The sequence below is a fragment of the Alternaria incomplexa genome, assembly GCF_024043165.1.
Source record: "Alternaria incomplexa strain BMP 0042 chromosome Unknown scaffold_4, whole genome shotgun sequence".
Taxonomy (NCBI): Eukaryota; Fungi; Ascomycota; class Dothideomycetes; order Pleosporales; family Pleosporaceae; genus Alternaria; species Alternaria incomplexa.
This window is the reverse complement of record NW_026249853.1, coordinates 1630231-1647624: the sequence shown is the minus strand read 5'-3', so window position 1 is coordinate 1647624 and position 17394 is coordinate 1630231. Positions and strand designations below refer to the sequence as shown.

Sequence of the window (17394 nt, the reverse complement as noted above, 5' to 3'; positions counted from 1 at the left end):
CCCTCGCGTAGGCGCCTACCTCCATTTCATCTCATCGCCGGCTTCCTCTCCCGGTTCCACGTGCTCCGTGCGAGCTCCAAATTCCCGCCATGCTCCCACGACAGGCCGCGTCGCTGTCGCGCGGGTACAATGCCACGTCCAGGGCCTCAATTCTCTGCAGACGGTTACCGCGAGCGACCAACACACAATTCCGCACATCCTTCAGCAATGGAAGCCCAGCATCCGCTGCGAGACGCGCCGTCCTACAGACCTCACAATTAAGCAGGCAAACCCCCACCACGACCGCGATACGAACCGTCTCGACGAAACCTCTCCAAGCTCCGCGATCACGTCTTGCCCGCTATGCGTACCGAACAGCAGCCATGCTCGGCTCTTTCGTCGCCGTTAGCGGTGTCTTGGTCATCGCCTTCTTCGTCTACGACGCCTACACATACAACGAGGACCCTATCGCGACCGATATCCCCGTGTCCGAACTCGCGCTCAGTCCGAGGAGAGGAGGGCCAAAGAACCTGCCTATCGCCGACCACTTCGTTGACGACGATGAAACGCCCGAGAATAAGAAGCTCAAGCACAAGCCAAAGTTGGTCATACTGGGTACTGGCTGGGGCAGCGTGGCCCTCCTGAAGCAGCTGAACCAGGATGACTACCACGTTGTCGTTATTTCGCCGTCCAACACCTTCCTTTTCACGCCGATGCTGCCTTCCGCTACCGTCGGAACGCTGGAGCTCCGGTCCCTCGTCGAACCAGTGCGAAAGATTGTTAGGAGAGTACGCGGGCACTTTCTCAAAGCAAAGGCTGAGGACGTGGAATTCTCTGAGAAGCTCATCGAATGTTCAGCTGTAGATGCCAAGGGCCAGGAGCAACGGTTTTATGTCCCCTACGATAAGCTCGTCGTCGGAGTCGGATCCGTTACAAACTCGCATGGTGTCAAAGGTCTCGAACACTGCCATTTCCTCAAGGATATCAGCGATGCCAGGATCATCCGTAACCAGGTCGTCAAGAACCTCGAGTTCGCGTGCCTACCGACAACGTCTGACGAAGAGAGGCGAAGACTTCTGTCGTTCGTGGTTTGCGGTGGTGGACCTACTGGCGTAGAGTTCGCGGCCGAGCTCTTCGACATGCTGAATGAGGATCTCTGCAAGCTCTACCCCAAGCTTCTACGCAACGAAATCTCCGTCCACGTTATTCAGTCCCGGAGCCACATCCTGAACACCTACGAAGAGGCTCTATCTCAGTACGCTGAGCAACGTTTCGCCCACGACTCGGTCGACATCCTCACAAACTCGCGCGTCAAAGAAGTCCAATCGGACAAGATCCTCTTCTCGCAAAAGGACGAAAACGGCAAAGTGGTTACCAAGGAGATCCCCATGGGTTTCTGTCTATGGTCAACTGGTGTTGCGCAGACCGATCTTTGCAAGCGTCTCGCCGCCAAACTCGACGGACAGAACAACAAGCACGCTCTGGAAACCGACACACATCTTCGTTTGAACGGATCACCTCTCGGTGATGTTTACGCTATCGGTGACTGCGCAACCGTCCAAAACAACGTCTCTGATCACATCGTCAACTTCCTACGCACGACTGCCTGGGAGAAGGGCAAGGACCCCGAGAAGCTTCAGATCTCGTACTCGGACTGGCGCGGCATCGCCAAACGCGTCAAGCAGCGCTTCCCACAAGCAGCGAACCATCTTCGCCGCCTAGACAAGCTGTTCGAACAGTACGACAAGGACAAGTCTGGGACTCTGGACTTTGGCGAGCTTAGAGAGCTGCTCTTCCAGATCGACTCGAAGCTCACATCCCTACCCGCCACCGCCCAGCGCGCTAACCAGCAGGGTGAATACCTTGGTCGCAAGTTCAACAAGATCGCCCAAGCAGCCCCCGGCATGGCACTCAATAACGTTGACTACGGTGACCTGGACGATGCGGTGTACAAGGCTTTCGAGTACAAGCATCTGGGTAGCTTGGCATACATCGGTAACGCAGCTATCTTCGACTACAATGGCTACGGCTTGAGCGGTGGTCTGCTGGCCGTCTACCTATGGAGAGGCGTCTACTTTGCACAGAGTGTGAGCCTCAGGACAAGGTGTTTACTCGCCATGGACTGGACCAAGAGGGCGCTGTTTGGACGAGGTATGTTACTCCCTTCCTTGGTGGTGTATGATTGTGACTCAGCTAACATGGAATAGATTTGATGAACTTCTAAGCGATACATGGCTTGCATTTGCGAAGCGTAGATCAATAGACCGATGGCCGTTTTTCGGGTACCTCATCTTCCTGTGTAGATTATTCCTTGTTCGATCTATTGAGGGCGGCTTGATGCTGTCACTTTTACCAATATATTTTATCTTGTTCAACAACACAAGCGCAAGCATCTTCCCTGACATGCTTTCTTCTATTTCATGTGCATAGCTGAGTTCGTGCAGTGGCGTAGCTGGTTGTAGCTGGACTCACCGCTGTCTTCCCGTGGTCATGTTCACATCAACCAGGATTTAATATTGTTGTTCAATAAATGCTCAGTTGGCTAGTCAGTCCAGGTCTAATGATGACGAGATACAGACACAGAAAGTAAGCCGAGTCACGCCATGGAAATAATGGGCATACAAAGTAAGCCTGGTCACACCATGGAAATACCCCCGTGTCCACAACTTCTCAATTGAGTTTTGTCTTTGCGATAGTTGAGCTGACGTCTCTGTGCTTGCATCGCAATCAATGGACTCGTAAATACCCCGAGTTGCTGTGCAACGCTGTCGGGTGCTGTTGGTTTGGAGAGAATGATCTCACGCCACTCGGCAGCGTACGACCAGTGTACACAGAATACACCGTCTTTGGTACAGACGATGCTGCTTTATGGATGTGTGTCGGTGCAGGTACGATATGGAGGTAAGTAAGTAAAGAGCAAGTAAGTCGATGAGGATGTATAAGTATCACCGCCTTCCACCCATCTCTAGAAGCAAAACAGACAGCATCTTGAACGACCAGATCTTCCAAGACAAACATCCATCACTTTGTTCAGAACTTTATCTAAATCCTTCTCAAGCAAATATGCCAGCCACCACCTCATCCATGCTCTCCACCCTCCTCCTCGCCATCCCTCTACTCTTCCCCTCGACCGCCGCTGCCGTCGCAGTCGTCAAGAAAGACGTAACATCCGCAGTCGTAGTAGCTTCCGAGGCAGCCCTCGTAGACGCAGCCGTCACCTTCACCTCGTTCCCCAGCCGCTCCGAGTGCCTGTCCAACCAGAGCGGAACCCGATACGCGAACCCCGATGCCGGCTGTTACCATTTGCCCGGGCAATCTATGGATGTCAATGGTATAGCTGGTGGTTGCCGTGGTATGTATTATTATTGTCTCTTGATGGTTGAAAGCGAAGGCATGAGAGCTGACATGCCATGCTCAATGCAGTCTTTATTTACGAATCCGAAAACTGCGATGGTCGCGAACGGCAGGTCGGTTCCGGAGAGATCTGTGTGGATATCGAGAGCTTCAATACTATCAAGGTTTTCTGTGGTTGAGTGGGGATAGCTCTAGATGGGTTGTTGAGGCTGTTTCCTGAGGATCTCGAGTGGGACTTGAGGTGGATGTGAGGTCTGGCTTTGTGCTGTCGTTTCCTTGATCACTGCATTCAACATGCGACTCTTATGGTTGTACCGAGAAAAAAACTAGTGTGGGTAGCTTGACCGATGAAGCTATGATGTGCTGAAGACCAAACTCTTAAAGAGATGTTTCCGTAATCGTGAAGTGTGCCCTTCGTGTAATCGAAGCGTGCATACATCGGCTGCCCCGCAGTGCTGCCTTCAAGGCTCTTGCTCATCCATTGCTTCAAGCCGCGTGCGGACCATATTAGGATTCGAGTGTCCCTGTTCGTCGGTCCAGCATTTCAACACTTCTTCGCGCATAATCCTGCGTGGAGCTCTCTTGCCTGTGAAAAGTTCGAATTGAGCGAAACCTTGTTCAGGCAACAGATCAAGGCCATCCAAGCAGATCCATGATGCTGACGCTTCTTCGCGAACTTGTCTTGTCAGTGGCGTATTGAGAGTTCGGTAGGCAAGTTCTATCACTACACCTCCAGAAGGAGATTGCATCCATTGAGTGGGCAGCGTAAAGTCAGGTGATGGTTCATCACCCACGGGATGCGTGGGTATACATGATACAATGACTGTCGGTGCGCGGAGATCTTTTGGCCAGGGATCGGTCCTTGACTCAAGTATGCGAAACGTGGGTTGAGATCCCTGGACGAACGATGGGAACAGCTTGGCCGCCGATGGGCTTGCAGCTAATGCAGAGAAGTAGCTGACTAGCTTCTGTGCATTCTTCATTGTTCGGTTGAAGATCACGATGTTCTTGATGCCGAGCTGTAGCATGGCATAGATCGCCGCCCTAGCCATACCTCCCGACCCAATGACCAGGCTGGAAGTGGTCGTTGGCCGCACAGCATTAGCGGGAGATAGACCTCGTCGGATACAAGATCGAATGCCTATCCAATCTGTATTGTCGCCAAAAAGTGCTTTGACAGGCCCGGACTGGTTGCGTTCCTGGTAAAGCTCAACTCCGTCCGCATCGGGAATGCTGCCATCCTCGTTGAGGTGGCGAATTGGGAGAAGCGTGTTGACTGCTCCAATCGCTCGAGCGTGGCGACTTAGCGAGTGAGAGAGAGCAACCGCATCCACTTTGAATGGCTGGCTAACTGCAGTGCCGCCAAAGTTTGGCCGTCGTATCAGCTCCCGTATGTTTTCGTCCAGTGTCGCAGTTTGGAGGCGGTCAAAGTGGTGAGGCATACCACATGCTCGATATGCCGCATTGTGCATAGCAGGGCTAAGACTGTATCCCGCTGCGGCACCGATGATGTAAAACTCCATAGGGTCATATGTAAATGAAGCATATAGGATATGTGTAGCTTCTGTCACAGTGAGCCATGACGTTTCTGGGTTTCTTTGTGCTCTGGTCTCAAAATCTGCGCTCTTTCGTAGCTTTTCTGGGATCACAGGGGTCAGAACCTGGTTGAAGCAAGCAGAACGCCGGCCAGCTCGTCCGGTGTTATAACATATTATGGGTATTCTCGGTGACTTGGCGTATATAGTGTTGCGGAATGATTGAATAGCGGCGTTATCGTCCATGAAGTTTGCTGGTCGGGTAAAGCGTACCAGGCTGCAGCCCAATCGCATTGCTGTATCGTATTTCTCGAGCCAGAACACGTCGTACCAGTCCATGGCTGCGTGAAGATGACCGATTATCTTGGTTGAGCCCCTCGACGCAACAATTGCTCGGATCAGCTCCTCGTCCATAGTAAGATCCACAGTGGCGAACTCAGGTGCCATTCGTAGACCGTACCACAAGTTTGCCAGGTAGGACGTTGTGGAATGGCCTGAATGTGCTGAAGACGGCATCGTGTGAAATATTATCGGGGTCACGGTACTCCTTCGCACCCTGAATATACTCTTGCTTATGTTCTCCGCGTGATCCGCTGTAAGCTGTGTAGGTTCAACGACTATCTCGAATGCGTCACAGCCAAATTCCAGCTCTTCAATGTCGACTTCTTCAGGCGTAAGATCTGATAGTTCAACCTGAACAGCGCATGTGTAATTTCTAAGCTCCAAATCGACATACGATAATGGGAAGTGACCAGGGTCGAGCGTGGGCGCGTCACTCTTGATCTTTCTGCGGGTATTCGTGGGAGATAGGATAAGTGCCAAAAACTTGAAGAACGTTCTTTCCGCTCGTTTTAGCGTCAGGAATGCTGGCACAGAGGGCTGGTGTGCAGGTGCGACCGAGAGGTGAGCTGCGTTCGTTTCGGATATGTTGTAGAACTCGTAGTTCGAGCATCGCCGGAAAACCGGAGTACTGAGAGCAAGCAACTCTCGTACTTTGGATTCGTCCGTGTCTAAGTATTCGCGTACACTGCGCACGTCTCGTGTAATGTGAATCACTGGGTGCGATGCCGAAAATTCATGCAGTAGAGCTTGGCTACTGCTATCCAGCGGGAATCCTCCGTTGCAGACGATAATGGCGCCTCTGCTGTGGTTTTGTAATGTGTCGCGTAGGATCTCCTCCTGCCGGAGGCTACGATTCGAAGATCCAAACTGTTTGCGATACGCAGCGGTCGAGAAGCCTGTTGCAGTGTGGAAGACACTCTCCATGTCGATGACCCTTCGCTGGCAGGCTACTGAAGCCATCATTGCCAATGTTGCTTTGCCTGTGCCATGCATGCCAATGAGCACGATAGACGCCCGGGAGTCAAACATTCTTCGGCATTCGTACTGTATGGGTGCTGGTGTTGACCTTGCCGAATTCGGTAGACTTCGTTGTTTGGACGCAGGCGGCGATGGTGTTGGCAGCGAAGCTCGCCCGTCCATCGCTCCGGTTTCCGAGTTCATTGCAGCAAACGAACGCTTCGCACCAACCGTCATGGACGCCATTGTTTACGAGACTTGGAATTTGGAAAATGTTGTTCCAAAGTGTCAACAACATGAAGCAGAACATGGTGCTGCAGTTGGCAGCGACGAGAGCCTTAGCGAAACACGTGACAGCGATGAGCCCCGCTTTTCCACGGGATAAAACTTTATCCTGGTGCGCAGACACTTCCCCGGCTTTCTCCAGTGCCTCACTAGGTAAGCTCGATGGCTTCTTTAGCAAGATGCTCGACCACCCCATATCTGGGTGATCACCAATCTGCTCTTTCGGCAAGGCTCTATGAGGCGCTTTCGTGTTTTATGTGCGACGGCGAACGATCGCTGCCGAATCCATGTCTTTGCAAACCCAGGAGAAACGCCGCCAGCCCACACAAGACATACCGGTAAAACGGTTTCGGGTATCAAGAGCTTGCGATCAGTGTCGCAATGCCCGCGAGAAATGTGACGCGAACCAGCCCAGCTGCTCTCCCTGTCTGGACGCCAAGCGCACGTGTACATACACGTCAAACCCGAAGAAGCGAGGGCTCCAGCCCGGCTACATACGCAGTCTTGAAATGACACTGGCCTTCATTTTCCAACAGCACGCTGAGATTGAGACTTCAGTACACGAGCAACTGGCCCAGCAGAATACGGTCTTGCTAGCGAGGGGTACTAAAGACTCGAATCGTTTACACAAGAGCTGGACCAAGAGCAGATTTTGTCGAGATGTCACCAAAGCATTGTCTGGAGAGCAGATAGGAGCAAGCGAGGACAGGCCGCCAAGTTCAGACGAAGACAGTGAGGTGGACACTGAAGATGCTACGCTTCTCCAGATGACACCAAAAGCTCAATCTCAGCATTCGGTACTAGCCCTACGTGACTATCTTGATGAGTGCTGACTTATGCAGATAACATGGCAAAGCGATACGAACTACGTGCCGCAGGCTATGCGCCCACCTCCATTACCGGACCTTCATTCTCCGCGTCTGCAGCAATCTACAGGCTCTTCTCTCCTTACCCCCCTGCCTACAGACTGCTGGAGGTTGATCGAGATATACTGCACGTATACACAATGCTGGCTACCCATCGCAGACAAGCTTGAGATTCTCAAACTATCGTATTCTTATGCGGAACAAGGTTTGGCTCTGTCAAGCGATATGTCCAACTCGGGAAGTTACGCAGAGATGTGGAGTGTATTTGCAGTCGGCTCTACGCATAATGACGCGAGTCTCGCGGGAGACAGCTATCATCCATGGTCGTCCAGAAGACTTTACGACATCGCGAGGCAACTTATCCCAAATGAGCTAGGTAAATTTGAACTAGGTCACGTCAAGGCCCTTCTCAACCTAGCATTGTTCAACATCCATGGGAAATTATTCGATGCTGCTTGGCATCTTGTCGGCGGTGCTTTACGACTAGCCCTCATGCTTGCAGAATCGCCAGATGCTGTTACACCTCGGCTCAAGCATGTTATCTCGAGTTGTTTTGTGCTCGACAGTCTCTTGGCCTTACATCTCAAACGGCGCCCGTACCTCGACAGGGCCGATCTTTCGTGGATGGGCAAGATAGAGGAGGATGGCATGGAAGAATGGCAGCCATGGGGTGGGCATCTCAATCTCGGTCCATCACGTCTGTCAAACTCTCCGACACTCGCTTTGAGCACTTTCAACGCTCTCATGGAACTGGTTGACATTCTACGATGCACGTCTATGGAGCGGACAGCGCCAAACTTTCTACATGAGATGATTGGCCGACTTGAGATGTGGAAGTCAGCGTTACCACCAAAACTCGATTACATTCGGAAAGATCCACCTTCAACGCCACCGACCCCACCTGCATTGCTTCTCCGATTCACTTATCTCGTCACTGCGTTCACTCTCGTTCCATCTCAGGCGTGGCTTCAGCAGATCTTGGACATGTTAAACATCCTACAACAGCAGCTTGGGGTTACAAGAATGCCAGCTGTGATCACCTGCTTATTACAAAGTATCAAGAGAAGCACTAATAGTCTGACTCTGGATCAACCGACACATACTCGAATTCACGAGTTATTTGCTGCTCTTGGCCATTCATCACAAGCGACCTCGGAGAGAGCATCATCGGGTTTGCGATCGATATCTGTCACTTTAAGAGACGCGTCTTCGGAAGATTCTGGAACCGTTCAGACCTCTCCGCAGTCTCTCGTCTCACAACATAGCGGTCCGTTCACCGATCGGTACCAGCAACCGCCCAACCAGTCTACTATGGTCCATCCAGATATGAACGTGAGCCATGCAGGGCACAGTCTACAACCATTCGAACCTAATCTATTCGATTTCGGAATGGCCGGCCCAATCTTCGACCCCCATGATCCTTATAATGCTTTAGTCTCGGGGGATTTGGGAAGTTTCCTCGACGACTTCGCTTCAAAGCATGGTGCCAAGAAATTACAAAACCAGCCGCAGTTTATGGAGAACCTTGGATTCTCGTCGGAAGTAAGCATGGCCGATCTATTGGCGGCTGATACTGGCCGTTTCATGCCTACTGCATCGAACCTAGGCGTAGATAACAGCGAAGAGTCTCCTCAATTTCCGCTCAACACTTTCTACGATGCTGGGTAAGCCCGACTGCATGCCCTCAAGCTCGGAAAGTAGGCGATATCTAGCTATCCAAGAAGTCCAGAATAGCAGAGTCAAGACAAATGCCTTCATCATTCTGGGCGTCGCATTTAATAACGATGCTCGGTTGTTGGGTATCTTCTACATATAGACTGTCAAACGATAAGAAGCACAGGAAATTGAACAAAAAAACCACATGAGCTTCCACCTCACAGCCGCGCATACTCGGCTTGTCCCACATTGCTCACTTCGTTTCGTGGTCTCTCCATAGACGCCAATGTGTCATACACCGCACCCGTACCAAGCTGCAAATCATGGCAAATGGCATGCCACGCGGTCGCAGCGCGCTGTGCCAGTTCTTCAACGATTCCTTTATCCTCTCTGTTCATGACTCGATTGAACAACTCCATGCTGACCCAGCCCTCAAATCCAATGTCCTTGATGATGGCGCGTGTGACATCTTTCACGGGCAAGTACGCTCCACGACTAGTCTCGCCATAAAATAGCCTGCAGTTTCTGCTCCAAGACATGCGAGCTGGCTGTTCGGCGTTGTAGAAGGGGTGACCGGGGAGCAACGGTCGTGTGAGACGCTCGGCGTCGACGATCTGAATGAAGAATATCTTCTCTTTGTGGGGTTTGATCTGGGCAACCAATCGTTGTATCGAGTCGCGAACTGCCTGATCAGCTCCTACGACCTTTCCAGATTCGGCGGTAGGGTCTGCATATATTCTGCCCAGGATGTTGAAGCTGTCCAGGCAGATGCCAAAGTTCGATCGATCAACACGTTGTACGATATCCCAGCACACTTCCCATTTGTCAACGTGTGTTCCCCAGCTTAGGCTTTCGTATGCGAATCGGATGATTGGTGTCTGTTGCAGCCCAAGGTCTGCAATCTCTCGAAGGTCACTGACGATGAGGTCTGTATCGGAGGATGTCTGGTTGGGGGGTAGAAACGACGAAGGGACTTGGACTATGTCTGTTCGGAGGACATGCGCTAGCTGCATCCAAAGCTTCATCTCTTCGACCCGCTCAGCGTGTCGCTTCCTGTCCAAGAGACCCTCATAGTGCATGAAAGGCTGCAGACATATGATCTCCAGGCCCAGGGAAGAGCAAAGATCGTAGACTGAGGCAGCGCCAGCCAGTAGGTCGGATGGCTTGTCGGACCCGGCATGATCGACTAGGTCCTCGTAGAAGAGCTCGATGCCCTCTAGTCCGTGTTTCGCCGCCATGGAGAGTTTGTGTTCGAGGCTGTGGCCAGCGTAGCATCGGCCTAGCGACATGGAGGAGATACCTGGGCGGCACGGCATAATGCTGATAGAAGATAGAAGATAGAATATGGAGGATAGAAGATAGAAATGGAGGCGTATGTAATATGCAGTATGGTAATGTGAAGGTGGAACTACAGTGTGAATACTGAGAGGCTAGCTATCATACTTGTGAAGCTGATAACATATCTATAAGCAGCTGGCGTACATTCAAGGCCGTTCATAACCCACCGATATCCTGATCAACGCATCCTGCGACCGTTGCCTACCATGCACATACGCATTGAACCTTCCTCGTCCAATCACGCTCGATGAGCACTTGTCGCTCGCCATCCCGGAATAATGTTGGAAAATGAAACACACTCCTTACGCAACCGCGATGTGCCGTGGCAAGCAGTAGGCAAGCCCAGCCTGGTGACATCTTGGTGGTGCAGATGGGGGTTCGGCGCTAGCCGGGCGGAAAAGAGCTCACACCCGTGGCCAGGTGCATCGCGCCACTTCGGTCATCGGTTCCCGATCGAAAAATGGGCCGTATCACTCTTGCATCTCCAAGCCAAGGCGCGCTATGGGAAAACACATGAGAGGTATTCTATGACAGCTTTCTAAACGTTCTAGTGAGCCACACGCTGTGAAAATCCACAGTCTCGTACCAGCAGCTAGACGTTATTGCTGCAAAAGGCCGTAGAAGCGCAGCGGGCAGTTTTGGACGCCGGTGGTTTTTCGCAAGTATCCATGGATATCATCGGTTGGTTGACGTCTGTACGACCACTCTGTCAATAAGAAAGATCCGACACTTCTAGTGACCCGGGTGTGCAAAACTGTCCGGCTGTGTAATTTAAGCACCTGCAGTAATGCATCATCAACGGCCAGCGCGAAAGCAGAGTCCGCACCGACCTGACAGCTAAGCTAGAGGCGCTCACTCTTCTGCGCGACCGCGTGCTCGGGGTCGAAGGCACGTGGAGAAAGCCTTCTTCCCGCCGGTAATGATTAGCGGTTTCGAGCCGACATAGCCGACACGTGTGAAGGCGTTGATTCTCATGTTGCGGAAGGCCAAACCGCCCTCTATGCTGTAGGGGCTATGACGTCATTGGGGTCGCTGGTTGGACTCGCGGTTCGCGTTCACATTGTCTTTGGCTATCTCAAAAAATACTCCAATGACCTTAGTGATAAGTCTACCTCGGCTGCACTGGATACTTGCCAACAGACTGGCCCCTAATCCAGTGCTGCAACTCGAGTGCCCATGCAGGCAACCAGGAATCGCTATTGTAACCGTTTTCTGTCCTTGGAATGTCCTGAACAGTGCACATCACGAAGAATCTAGTCATGAGGGCGGATATTGAAGAACTCTCAGGTGATGCTTATTGATCATGATACATTCATTTGCACGCGGCTACGAGTGCGTGTTACTACATAGCACTCAAGCCATTTCAGTATGCTCATCTGCCCTTGCCTTCTCGTCCCTAATCGTCAAGTTTACTTCCTCATTCTCCTTCATCCTGTCCACAAGGATACCATGCGCCTTGAAAGCGGGCTTGATGGTGAAAAGCTCGTCCATGCGCTCAAGCGGGACTCCTTTTGTCTCGGGTATCAAGAAGAAGACAAAGGGTATAGAGAGCAGCATGAGGCATGCGAAGAACATGTATACGCCGTAGCCCATGGTGGCAAACATCTGGGGTGTGAAGCGAGAGATGATGAAGTTCCAGAACCAGTTGTTTGCCGCAGCGAATGCTTGACCCAAGGAGCGGGTCTGCTGGCTGTACATCTCAGAGTTGATGACCCATGGAGTACCGTTCCACGAAGGGGTGTAGAAGGCGGTCCAGAGGTAGAAGAAGAAGACTGCGCTGATACCGCCGGAGGAGAGTTCGCCCGAGGCGTTCTTGTTGTTCGTTGGGTCAGCGATCTTGATGTAGGCAGCGATGTACCACATGCACAAAGATCCACCTGGTTGAGTAGTCAGTATATGTTTCGTATCTTGTTGGTGGATTGAAGACTTACCCAGAGCGCCGAACATGAGAAGCTTAGTGCGGCCGAGACGATCGATGAGCCAGATGAGCCAGACAAAGGTCAGAACGCACTTGACGACACCGAAGATACCAGTGGTAAGGAAGCCTTCTGTGACGCCGAGACTCTTGAAGACAGTTGGAGAGTAGTAGTTGATTGCGTTGATACCGGATCCGTTCTGCCAAAGGAACAGCATGCCACCAAGGAAGATGCGGTATTGTACCTTGCGTTGTTTGAGCGCAAGGAACGGCTTCCAGAATCCAGGTCCGACGGTGATTCTGTCATGTTCGACCTGAGCATCTATGGCATCGAGCTCCTCCATAATATATGTGTGGTCTTGGGGAAGGTTACGGATCCAGCATAGGTCCTTCAGTGCTTGTTCGCGCTTTCCCTTGGTCAGACACCATCGAGGTGATTCCGGCATCCAGAAGGCGCCAAGCAAGAGGCAGCCGGCAGGAATGAGTTGCACAGCGAATGGAATGATCCATTGCTTGTGGGAAGGCTCCATTGTCTCCTGAAGACCGTAGTTGATCCAGCTATGAGTGTGTTAGTACGTGTTACTCTCGAACGGAATCCAGGGTGCATGACTTACAATCCAACGAGACCTCCCATTTGCCAGCCGAGCTCGTAGATACCGACCAGTCGTCCGCGCACAGCTGGTGGTGATAATTCGGAAATGTAGATAGGAACCATGTTGCTGCATCCACCAACTCCCAGACCTGCAAGTACACGACCACCAATGATCAAACCGAGGCCTCGGTCGCCATTGGCACCCAGCATCATGCCAGCACCCAAAATGAACTGGGTATGTCAGCATTTGCTCCAGTATATCTGTAAAGTACTCGGGTGACTCACAATGAGTACCCAGAGAATGAGCGACTTCCTCCTGCCAATGTAGTGACTGGACGCATACGCTCCAAAAGCTCCGAAGAATGCACCAGCTTGGTACACCGAGACGATGTTGGCCTTTGTCAGATTCAACTCGGCGGGGTCCATCTCCGCAAAACGGAATTCCTCAACGAAGGATGGTAGGGCCAAAGTCGTGCCAATGAAGGCACTGTCGTAGCCGATCATGCATGCTGCCCATGATGCAATGCAAGCTGCTGTGTAGACTCTCCAATTGTAAACCGCCTTTGGTGTTGGTCGATCTTCGACGATGGTAAGGAGACCCATGTTGGTGTAGTGATCCGATGTGCCTTGAGAAATCCAAAGTGATGGACTCAGATGGCACCGATGAAGGTTGCTAGCCAGACAGGTAGGCGTAGCTTGAGCGAGATGAGGAGTACTTCAATGGACGAAGATCGGCCTACACCTATATATCCCGACCGAGAGGAACCCGGCAACGTGCTGTTTTGCGGAGTATGTGGAGAAAACGCCACAAACCCCATGGAGATGAGCTATGAAAGTGTCAAGCAGTTGCGCATGTGCTCATTGGCCGTCCAGTTCGCAGAAAGGTTGATGCTGAGCTTGGCCCGGAAGAATCGCTAAGCACCCCCAGGAAGAATTGAACATTGTGCGATTGCGGAGAGGAACCATGATCTCGCCGACCCCAGACCGTTCCTAGGGACCTGGATTTTCGCGCCGGTCATGCCTAGTTGGGAAGTGAAGGAATTACCCACAGGGTTGGTGATGCCGCAGGGCCCGGAAACGCATTTACACGCGAGGTTTAGTGGCCGGAGTATCTTCGCTGATTGGAAGAAGGACGCAGCTGTCAGTCGCACACCGGACCGTCGCATAGCCTGCACGCGCTTGACTCGCGTCTCCTCCACGCGCGACATGACTTTTTCCGGTCCCCAACGCGTTGAATCTGGGGTATTGGCGCATGCGTTGGACGTAATCATGGAGCGCTCGACTTCTACCCCGAATACCCGCTTTCCGAGGATCCAATATCTGGAAGAGCATCAGGCTTCACCAGAACGGCAAACCTCCCCAAACTTCATCCTCGTCTCCTAAGCACACGACATTCACACCCACCATGTCTACCGAAACCAGCATACCAGAAGTCTCGCAAACCGAGCGCCATGGCTACCTCTTTGGTCACCCGATCGCCCACTCAATGTCGCCTTTACTACACAAGACCGTGTACGACAACCTTGGATTGAACTGGGCTCAATACCCTCTGGAGTCAAGAGACATGAGTCTGTTCCTGCAATTGATCAAGCATCCTCAATTCTACGGTATGCGCAATACATCAAGCAACCATATTGGTAAATATGACTAACAATAGTGTAGGCGCCTCGGTCACAATGCCCCACAAGGTCGCCATACTAAAACACCTCGACGGCCTCACAGAAGAGGGAAGGGACGTAGGCGCAGTCAACACACTTTTCATCCAACAAGACGCGTCAGGGAACCGGTTATACATGGGGACCAACACCGACGTCATAGGGATAAGAGATGCTTTCGCATACAACGTGGATCCGGCGAAGTTTGAGAACAGACCTGCGTTAGTGATCGGCGGAGGCGGCGCAGCGAGAAGCGCCGTGTATGCGCTGAGGAAGTGGATGAAGGCCAGTGCCATATATCTTGTGAGCAACCGGACGAAAACATTCCTGAAAGATTTAAGTTGGTACTAACAAACCCGCTCTAGGTCAACAGAGATCCCACAGAAGTCGCTGCTGTCATCGAAGAGTGCACAGCCCGCGGCTACGGCGACTCCCTCGTCCACGTCTCATCCGTCTCACAAGCACAAAGCCTCGAAGGTGTCGGTGCGATCGTAGCCTGCGTACCGAACTTCACACCCGTCACACCTGCCGAAATCGAGGCGCGGCAAGTCCTCGAATGCTTCCTTGCGAAGTCGCACAAGGGAGCTTTATTGGAGATGTGCTACCACCCCACGACATGGACGGAGATTGCGGAGGTAGGAAAACAAAACGATTGGCAGATCGTGCTAGGGACAGAGGCACTGATATATCAGGGTCTGGAACAAGACCGGTATTGGACAGGGAAAGCCGTAGCGGATCTGCCGGTGGTGCAGGTGCAGGAGGCGATCGCCAGAAAGTTGAACGAAGCAAGGCTGTAGATGTTAATGGAATTGGACATACACACGACATGCAAGGCGCGAGTGAATATGCAAGTCGTGAGTCAACTTGGAAAAGGTAGAATTGCAAGTCGCTAAGCTCCGGGCCGCGAGTAGTCTAGGTTGCGTACCCGCCGCCATACCTCGCGGACTGTCCTCTCTTGACTCTGTCGACCTGTCTCCGTGGGTGATGGTCCCGCAGGTCTGTAACGAAACATTAGCATACGCCTTGCTCTGGTTTACTGCAATACCGACTTACCTGATAGCCAAATATAACCGGCTTCCCAACCTCACTTCCTCTATAGGCGCGCCAGCCCAGTCCTCTGGTGGATTTGCTGTGGTCACTAAACCTCCAGCTTCTTGTAATATAGCAATGCCCGCCGCGACATCCCACTCCCAACAGCCTCCCTCCCACCAAATGTCAAACGAGCCCATAGCAACATATGCCAGATCTAGTGTCGCACTCCCTAAACTTCTGACTCCATGTACCATACCTCCTCTTCCCTGCCTTCCCCCAATCTCAGCTGCCATGTTGACAAAACTCTCAATCTTGCGATGCATATTGCCATCAGGCGTATCCCTCCTATCTTTGCCCCATTCACATGAAAAGACACATCCGCTAGGCGCTTTCTCCGGCATAGGTGGTATGGGATTGCGGACGAGTGGGAGACGTTGGGTTTCGTTGAAGAAGGCACCACGACCGGCGCAGGAAGAGAAGAATTGGTTCGTAAACGGTGCGTATATGACGCCAATGAGTGGTTTGGACTTGTAGATGAAGGCGATGCTGACGCAAAACATGGGAAAGAGGTGGATGTAGTTTACGGTTCCGTCGAGCGGGTCGACGCACCATGTTGGGGAATTGTCGATTAGGTAGTCGCGAGATGAGCCTTTGCTGTAGGATTCTTCGCCGACGAATCTACTGAATGTTAACGTGTGCAGCTGGGTAAGTTTGTAGTCAAGGACATACTTATGCTGAGGGTACTTGTCAGCTATCGCTTTCTTGATAAACGCTTCAACATCTTCATCTGTCTCGGTAACCAGATCAACAGCATTCTCCTTCTGAACATGCTCATCCTGTCCTGTCGCATTCCCACCCTCTATCCGCACTTGCGCAGCATCCATGAGCATCTTGCCCGCCTGTCGCCCCAGCTGCACAGCAAACGCATAGATCTCATCCAGCTCTTCTCTTGATATTTCCATCATGTTGATCGCGGGTATTGTGTACATGTCAGGTAGATGTTTGGCTAGGAAGAAACGCCATGGCGACCGACACGCGCCAGAACGAATCGCGTCCCAAAACCTCCGTCTGGAACCGTACCGGCTAGAAGCGGAAAGCGACCTGATAGCTGTATGTAGGGAAGTGGGACGTCATGCTCGCAACTGAGGGCAAGAAGGCCGATCGTTAGGGGTGGGGGTAAGGACTTTTCCCCTTCCCTGCGTTCCGACAGCCATCGGAACCTCGGAATGAAACATGTCAAGGTGGGCCTACCCACGCGACGCGACAGACAGACCCATGGACCATCCCGTCATTGCCATACACGCATAACATCAGCGCATCTCGACAGTCTCCACGACCGCGATCATCAAGTCTCTTGGGGTCAACAATCATCTCCCTAGCACATATCTCCCACCCAAACAGCTCAAAATGACCAAATCCATCCTCCTAATAAACGGCCCCAACCTCAACCTCCTTGGCACGCGCGAACCCACAATCTACGGCTCCACATCCCTCTCCGACGTAATCGCCTCCGCACACAAACAATGCACCGCGCAATCCATAAACTTTTCACACATCCAATCGAACCACGAGGGCGTCCTTGTCGATCGCATACATGAGGCGCGCGGCAACGTCGACTTCATCGTCATAAATCCGGGCGCTTTCACACATACAAGCGTAGCGTTGCGAGATGCGTTGGCGGGTGTGGAGATACCGTTTGTCGAAATACATATCAGTAATGTGCATAGGAGGGAGGCGTTTAGACATCATAGTTATCTGAGTGATAAGGCGGAGGCTGTGATCTGTGGGTTGGGGGTGTTTGGGTATGAGGCTGCTATTGAGTTTGCGGTGAGGTATCTGCGGGAGAAGGAGGAGAAGAACGCAAAGCTGTAGATAATCGCATATGGAA

At 52.1% G+C, this 17394-nt stretch overlaps 9 protein-coding genes across 9 annotated transcripts; 5 read left to right on the top strand and 4 right to left on the bottom strand.

Moving 5' to 3' along the window:
- Nucleotides 1–89: 89 nt before the first annotated feature.
- Nucleotides 90–2203, top strand: J4E90_003774 (uncharacterized protein; the record flags this gene model as incomplete). Its single annotated transcript, XM_051433341.1, has 2 exons — nt 90–2130; nt 2187–2203. 2 exons carry the CDS (start codon nt 90–92, stop codon nt 2201–2203), a joined length of 2058 nt encoding a protein of 685 aa, XP_051293239.1.
- Nucleotides 2204–3063: 860 nt separating this feature from the next.
- Nucleotides 3064–3512, top strand: J4E90_003773 (uncharacterized protein; the record flags this gene model as incomplete). The annotated part of the gene is made up of 2 exons (XM_051433340.1): nt 3064–3331; nt 3403–3512. The coding sequence occupies 2 exons, from the start codon at nt 3064–3066 to the stop codon at nt 3510–3512; spliced, it is 378 nt and encodes a 125-aa protein (XP_051293238.1).
- A 282-nt stretch (nt 3513–3794) lies between these two features.
- J4E90_003772 (uncharacterized protein) lies at nt 3795–6173 on the bottom strand (the record flags this gene model as incomplete). The annotated part of the gene is made up of 1 exon (XM_051433339.1): nt 3795–6173. The coding sequence occupies one exon, from the start codon at nt 6171–6173 to the stop codon at nt 3795–3797; it is 2379 nt and encodes a 792-aa protein (XP_051293237.1).
- Nucleotides 6174–6961: 788 nt separating this feature from the next.
- J4E90_003771 (uncharacterized protein) lies at nt 6962–8986 on the top strand (the record flags this gene model as incomplete). The annotated part of the gene is made up of 2 exons (XM_051433338.1): nt 6962–7249; nt 7295–8986. The coding sequence occupies 2 exons, from the start codon at nt 6962–6964 to the stop codon at nt 8984–8986; spliced, it is 1980 nt and encodes a 659-aa protein (XP_051293236.1).
- Nucleotides 8987–9192: 206 nt separating this feature from the next.
- On the bottom strand, nt 9193–10212 carry J4E90_003770 (uncharacterized protein; the record flags this gene model as incomplete). The annotated part of the gene is made up of 1 exon (XM_051433337.1): nt 9193–10212. One exon carries the CDS (start codon nt 10210–10212, stop codon nt 9193–9195), a length of 1020 nt encoding a protein of 339 aa, XP_051293235.1.
- Nucleotides 10213–11665: 1453 nt separating this feature from the next.
- Nucleotides 11666–13422, bottom strand: J4E90_003769 (uncharacterized protein; the record flags this gene model as incomplete). Its single annotated transcript, XM_051433336.1, has 4 exons — nt 11666–12189; nt 12244–12785; nt 12842–13050; nt 13105–13422. The coding sequence occupies 4 exons, from the start codon at nt 13420–13422 to the stop codon at nt 11666–11668; spliced, it is 1593 nt and encodes a 530-aa protein (XP_051293234.1).
- An 802-nt stretch (nt 13423–14224) lies between these two features.
- Nucleotides 14225–15271, top strand: QA3 (Quinate dehydrogenase; the record flags this gene model as incomplete). Its single annotated transcript, XM_051433335.1, has 3 exons — nt 14225–14426; nt 14482–14777; nt 14840–15271. The coding sequence occupies 3 exons, from the start codon at nt 14225–14227 to the stop codon at nt 15269–15271; spliced, it is 930 nt and encodes a 309-aa protein (XP_051293233.1).
- Nucleotides 15272–15363: 92 nt separating this feature from the next.
- Nucleotides 15364–16495, bottom strand: J4E90_003767 (uncharacterized protein; the record flags this gene model as incomplete). The annotated part of the gene is made up of 2 exons (XM_051433334.1): nt 15364–15472; nt 15528–16495. The coding sequence occupies 2 exons, from the start codon at nt 16493–16495 to the stop codon at nt 15364–15366; spliced, it is 1077 nt and encodes a 358-aa protein (XP_051293232.1).
- Nucleotides 16496–16913: 418 nt separating this feature from the next.
- Nucleotides 16914–17378, top strand: J4E90_003766 (uncharacterized protein; the record flags this gene model as incomplete). Its single annotated transcript, XM_051433333.1, has 1 exon — nt 16914–17378. The coding sequence occupies one exon, from the start codon at nt 16914–16916 to the stop codon at nt 17376–17378; it is 465 nt and encodes a 154-aa protein (XP_051293231.1).
- Nucleotides 17379–17394: the final 16 nt, after the last annotated feature.